Below are 7,039 nucleotides of genomic sequence, written 5' to 3' on the forward strand. Positions count from 1 at the left end.
TGTGTGTGTGTGTGTGTGTGTGTGTGTGTGTGTGTGTGTGTATATATATATATATATATATATATATACAGTTCTATATTTGAGAGACGAGGAATTATGTACATTATTTACATTTGACAGATATTTGTCCTCTTCTTGTTTGTTGTTAACACAACATTTCAGCTTTCATCAGGTGTCTTGGGGAAATTTCGAACCTGGATTCTCATTCCTAAGGTATTTTTCGATGTCATTATTATTATCATTATTATTATCATTTTTATTATTACTCAGGTCACTGCTTAGAATTGGGGGCATATAGCTTAGTGGTTAAGAGCGCGGGTTACTAACCCCCAAGATTCCGAGTTCGATTCCAAGCAGTGATCTGAATAATAATAATATCGAAAAATACCTTAGGAATGAAAACCCAGGTTCGAAATTTCCTCAAAACACTTGATGAAGGCGGGAGAGTATATCAACCGAAACGTGTTAACAAGAAACAAGATGAGGACAAATATCTGTCAATTGTAAATAATCATCATCATCATCATCATCGTTTAACATCCGCTTTCCATGCTGGCATGGGTTGGACGATTTGACTGAGGACTGGTGAAACCAGATGGCTGCACCAGGTTCCAATCTGATCTGGCAGAGTTTCTACAGCTGGATGCCCTTCCGAACGCCAACCACTCTGAGAGTGTAGTGGGTGCTTTTACGTGCCACCGGCACAAGGGCCAGTCAGGTGGTACTAGCAATGGCCAGGCTCAAGTGGTGTTTGAGCCAGTCCAGCAGCACTGGCAATGACCTCGCCCGAATGTTATTTTCACCTGCCACCAGCACAGTAAGGCGATGCTGATAATGATCGTGCTCGAATGGAGCTTTTTACGTGCCACCGGCACGGAAGCCAGCCAGCTGCTCTGGCTGCCATCACACTCGGATGGTGCTCTTAGCGTTCCACTGGCACGGCTGCCAGTCATTGAATTTGTGAATTTGATTGCTATGATGAAGAGGACGATGAAGACAATGATGAAGGGGACGACGATGATGAAGGGGACAATGATGACGAAGAGGACGACAATGACAAAGAGGATGACGATGACGAAGTCGATGACGATGACGAAGAGGATGACTATGATGAAGAGGATGACAATGACAAAGAGGATGATAAAGAGGACGACAATGATGAAGAGGATGGCAATAATGAAGAGGATGATGATGACGAAGTGGATGACGATGAGATGATGATTTCATAGTAAAGGATATTTGGCAAATAATTTTGCTTCTTTCTTGGTCATCTTCTCAGCTTTTGTTTCCGGCAGGGAAGACATTTCATAGTAATTACCAAATTCTGAAGTGAAACAGAAATAAAATTAACAAACAAAAACAGTTCACAGAATCCTACCTGCAACGTTTAAGTCAATGATATACAAATTTACAAAAGAGGGAAAGAACCTTTTTTTTTCAAATCAACAGACTTTCATTATAATATCTTTTTACAACCACTACAAGGTCTCACTAAGAGACACTGCATCATCATTCAGTCGGTTCTCATGTTATCTCGCAGACTATCCACTCATGCCCAACCCTATAACACTCAAATCTCCACCTGATCACACTTATTCAGTGTCTTACTCCTCAGCTGATCATTTTGTCTTATCCTTCCACCCCAAAATGACAATCCTCTGAAACTCTTTCCATAAATCTGATCAGATTCTTGCTGCCATGCTACCACCTTCTTCATAAAACCATTCACAAAAAAAAACCGATGGTCTGTAAACTCAAATGTTATGCCACTGCAATCATATCTATAGATACATTGATGGGTTACATCAATGTTGTTGTTGATATTGCTATTTCTTGGAATGTATCAAACTCTGAAAAATTTTACGAGCAGCTGGAATGGTAATATTATGGTACTATATATATGTGGCCAAAAATTAACTTCATTCTTTGTGATTGACAACGGAAAAAACTTTATATTCATGAGTGAAGGGAGGGGCTGTACTGTTCACAAGTTCTCTTCACAACCAGGTAACTTCAGGTTTGATTCCACTCTGGGGTAACTTGGATCATGTGTCTTTCACTTTCACTTTGGACATTGTCCTGTGAGTGAAATGCAGCAGAAACCTACTTTGTGTGTGTGTGTATTCTGATGTAATTTGATGTACACAGCACCTAGTCACATTCAAATCAGTAAAGAGAAGTTAACTATAATGGGACATAATTCGGGTGAACTCAGCTACTCAATAAATAAAACCATTAAAAGCAGTGCTCCAGCATGGCTGTAGTTAAGACTAAAACAAATGACAGGACAAACAAGTGAAGGACGAAAAGTAAAGTTGACCTTGGTGTAATTTGAACTCAAAACATGAAGACAGATGGAATGCTGCTAACGATTCTGCCAGCTCACTACCTTTACTACTACTGCTAATAAAAATATAATAATAATAATAATAATAATAATAATAATACTGACTGTAAGGAACAGCTTGACAGTAGACAATGAGGTCAGAAAATTCCTGAGCAATATGTTTGGTTCGTTCTAATTGCAATCCATGATTTACCTGTGAAGTAAAATATATAGTATCAGTAAAAAAAGTATCAAATGCCTCACAAATAGTTAATAAAACACAGCAGACATTTCCAAACTGTGTGGCCCTTAGGGCCAACAGATGTGCCAGGAGTTTGGGAAGTGAATCAGAAAATGCTGGCGTGTTTAGAAAACTGAAACGTTTTGATTTGAATGCATCAGTGTGTGAGTGTATACACACACACACACACACACACACACACGGGGTGTGGTGAATAAATTGTCATCTGAATGACACAAAAATGAAAATAACTCTGACATCTCATTTTAACAGATATATTTACCAAAATTATATAAAAACATCTTGAAATACTAAACAGTAAATATATTCAATAAAATCGCCTCCAGACGACTTCAGAATCTCCTGCAACTCTTCTGGGCAGTCTCCTTGTTTAAGTTGGTGAATGCTGCCATAATCCTTGCCTTCAGTTCATCTTTGGTGTTTAGTTGGTCTCTCACTTAACTGTACCCCACACATAATAATTAAGGGGGTTGCAGTCTGGGGAGTTGGGTGGCCAGATGTTAGAGATATTCTCTGTCTCAACCAGAATACTAATTTTACAAAAGTGCAACTTTCTCCCAAAGACGTACAAGAACGGAAATGGTCGACTACCTCCCTTTCAGTGTCCTCACAGGGTACCAGACACCAGCGCAGAATTTCTGAGTTCTTGTACAAGTGCCAGATAAACATTGGTACAACCCTGAGTTGATCCATCCTTTTCATAGGATTGGTTTTGTGGACTGTAAGGTTTCTAATCACACTCCTCATCAGGTAAGCCTAATGGAGGTAGGAGCACAGTTTAGTTGCCAATGAGCTGACCATGTGACAGGTTATTCTGGATTACATGACGTCAGCAGTGGTCATTAACATGTAGCCTGCCACAAGATATCGATATGATCTGTTTCTATTTGCCAAAAGCGTTCTATTAACTTTCTCAAATCAGAAAGCTGAAATATTTTGTGTGGTGGTATACAGGTACATAGTACATGTAATTACAGGTATACAGGTATACAGGTACATAGTACATGTAATTACAGGTATACAGGTACATAGTACATGTAATTACAGGTATACAGGTACATAGTACATGAAATTACAGGTATACAGGTATACAGGTACATAGTACATGTAATTACAGGTATACAGGTACATAGTACATGTAATTACAGGTATACAGGTATGCAGGTACATAGTACATGAAATTACAGGTATACAGGTACATAGTACATGTAATTACAGGTATACAGGTATGCAGGTACATAGTACATGAAATTACAGGTACACAGGTACATAGTACATGTATTTACACTACAATGACGTGGTATGAGTTATCTCGTAGCAATGCAAAATGCTCAGATTGGTTTGCTATGAAAGCTTTGAGGGGATGTTATTCATTATTTGACTATGTCTCTTCATTGTATAATGTTTTCTTTATTTTTTCAGATTTACATACCTGGCAAAATTGTATAGATTGCCAACTACGAAATAACTTGTAGTTGGTAGTCAACGTGTTAAGCAGAAGGAGAGACACAGATACACACACCAATTAATCACAAGCCTAGATATGCGAATAGCTTACAGTAATTGCAGCTGTGTACATATCCAAGAGATCAAATTCATTGTAATCCAAAGAGTAAATGTAAATACTAATTGTGAGACTGAAGAGTTTAGAGAATTGCATTCTTCTTACCAGAATCAAGATTAAATAATTCATCATCATCATCATCATCATTTAACGCCCGCTTTCTATGCTAGCATGGGTTAGACGATTTGACTGGGGACTGGCGAACCAGATGGCTACACCAGGCTCCAATCTGATCTGGCAGAGTTTCTACAGCTGGATGCCCTTCCTAATGCCAACCACTCTGAGAGTGTAGTGGGTGCTTTTTATGTGCCACTGTATACAAGATATAAAAGACGCAAGAAAAATTCCACATACCCGTTCATTGGCAGAAGCGATGCACTTGCTTATGGCACTGAACCATTCCACAAAGTCATTTGAAGTTTCACAACCAATTTCTAGTGGACTATTCTGGTAGCAATTATAAATTCTAAAGACAAACAGGTTGGTAGGACCAGTCACATTCTCTGTCAATAAATACAAACAGAAACACAAAATTTCAGGCTAAAAAAATAATAGTTTAAATACAGTGTTGTTGATGTTGTTGTTGACAATATTTGAAGTCACAACATAAAGGGGTATATTTAAAGACTCCAAGACCCTAACTCTATACTATTTCTGAAAATCCTTCAAAGAAAGTGCCTCTATCTGATTACTTGACTTGCTAGTAATAGCAACCAATTTTCCTTTGAATTACCATAAGCAAATAAGGGAGCTTCTCAACTGACTTGGAGTTAAACCAAAAAAGGAGTTAAACCAAAAGAAGAAAAAGAAAAGAATTTTAATGCCTTTTCAAGAGTGCCTTCCTGTCTTTGAAGAAAGAAAGGGAGAATGAGAGGCCTTACCTATAATACTGTTCTTTAAATCTATGGATCCTTTCTGTAAAGAACCGAGATCAGAAGTGTCCCCTGCATCATCAGCACCATCAATTTCTTCAACATAATTGGCAGGGAACCAATGCTGTTTGTCAGTGCCATAATCCCCTCGCCACCTGAAACAATAAAAGATGAACATATTCCAGTGCTTCTCTCTTTCAGGTAATAAATTCCTGTTGGGGAAATTAATGGGATTTTGGCAATAATTGTTGCTGTTGTTTAGTTAGAAGTGTAGAAGCAGTCTGGTGGATGAAAGCGATGAGGTTCATGAAAATGTGAGTAGAAAGATTGCTTCAGAGAATTGTAATTTGGAAAGAGAGAGAGAGGGGGGGGTGAGGTGGAGTATTTAGTGAGAGGATTGTGAAATGAATTCCAATAAAGATGGCAATGGAAAGAAAGGTAGGTGCATCAGATGAGTTAAGAATTGGAAAATAAGAAGACGGAGGGAGGATAGCATATGTGGTGAGGTGGGATGTGGATGTAGTGCGCTGTTGAGTGAAGATCTGTTGATCAGCAGGGTGGCACCTGTTATGTTTTTATGTGGCAGTAACACTATCTTAGATACGTGGTCAGCATTCAAATGCAGGTAATGCTTTAGAGACATTAGTAACTGAGCGGGGAAGCCAAAGAATTTTCTGGAAAACTTTTGGGGCATATGTCTATTTCTTCAATGCTGACCTGGGAATAAACAACCACTTTGTGTTAAAAATCTCAGGAACTGTTGTGTTACAGCCCCACCCAGTTGTTGTTGTTTGTTGTGATTGCATTCACTCACAACATTCACAAACAAGTCCAACTGATAGGTGCAAGTGTGGCTGTGTGCTAGGAAGCTTGCTTCCCAACGACATGGTTCTGGGTTCAGTCCCACCGTGTGGTATCTTGGGCAAGGCTGACCAAAAGTCTTGTGAGTGGATTTGGTAAATGGGAACTGAAAGAAACCTGTTGTGTGTATACATACATACATACACACACACATATCTATATCTATATAGATATGTATATGTGTATGTATATATATATATATATATATACCTACCTATATATATATACGTGCGTATATACACAAATACTTACATACACACACACACACTCACACATATATATACACAGGGTGCGATGGGTAAATTGTTACCATTTTGCATTTTTAATTTCATGCATGTGCATTGTTTGTTTTTGAATTTGTTGACTACACAGTATAGTACGGTCAGTTGGGCATTGTCTGTGAGAAAAACAGCACCATGACGCAATTCATTCCCCCACCCCCACAACCACACAGATAAATAGAAAGAGAGACAGACAAAGCTGCTGATAGTAAAGAAAAGGTGTCACTGACCATCCCCCTTCTTGTTTATGGACATTATTCACAATGGACCCTCTTCGGAATGACAATTCATCAGGTCGCTTGGCTTGGTAGTCTTGGATAGCTTTTACTTTCACCTGAAGAGAGAGAGACACAGAAAGAACCAGCTGAAATTGGAACCTGTCCTTCGGAGAAGACAGAGAGTAGAAGCATTTAAGTCCTGTAAAACTGAATCAATGATAAAACATGGGATATTGGAGCAGCGAAAACCATAAAAAGTGATGAGACAATCTGGTTGTAGTGACAGAGGTGGTGGTGGTCATTTTCGTTGTGGTGGTCTGAGGAAGTGGCAGCTGTTTTGCTTTTTCTTTCTCCATGTATTTTAGCTTCAGCGGCTGAGTTGTGACCTTTAATGAAAGGTGTTCCAGCCATGGGTCCCCAGTCTTTTCCTGTATGCAAGGGACATATGCAAAGCCACATTAGTCAACATGTTCTTAAAAACAGTAGGGTTTGGCTACTATTTCCAGCAAGTCTAACAACTATGTAGAGGCTGTCTTGTTGGTTCATTGGCCTGTTGTGCAATAGGTGGTGTGTGTGTGTGTGTGTGTGTATGTGTGGCAGGGAGATGGTAGAGGTGGTGGTGGTGGTGTCTATATATATATATATATATATATAT

At 39.0% G+C, this 7,039-nt stretch overlaps 1 protein-coding gene across 4 annotated transcripts in view; it reads right to left on the reverse strand.

The window, feature by feature from the left end:
- LOC106874041 (1-phosphatidylinositol 4,5-bisphosphate phosphodiesterase gamma-1) overlaps window positions 1–7,039 on the reverse strand; it is a 145,441-nt gene that overhangs the window by 10,360 nt on the left and 128,042 nt on the right. For all 4 annotated transcript variants that reach the window (XM_052974028.1, XM_052974029.1, XM_052974027.1 and 1 more), the window contains 5 exons: window positions 6,397–6,500; window positions 5,034–5,179; window positions 4,507–4,655; window positions 2,453–2,540; window positions 1,236–1,324 (listed from right to left, as the gene is read on the reverse strand). In XM_052974028.1, the coding sequence (XP_052829988.1) occupies window positions 1,236–1,324; window positions 2,453–2,540; window positions 4,507–4,655; window positions 5,034–5,179; window positions 6,397–6,500 (576 nt within the window). The remainder of the gene's footprint in view (window positions 1–1,235; window positions 1,325–2,452; window positions 2,541–4,506; window positions 4,656–5,033; window positions 5,180–6,396; window positions 6,501–7,039) is intronic.

Source organism: Octopus bimaculoides, chromosome 17 (genome assembly GCF_001194135.2).
Source record: "Octopus bimaculoides isolate UCB-OBI-ISO-001 chromosome 17, ASM119413v2, whole genome shotgun sequence".
In the NCBI taxonomy this organism is placed as follows: Eukaryota; Metazoa; Mollusca; class Cephalopoda; order Octopoda; family Octopodidae; genus Octopus; species Octopus bimaculoides.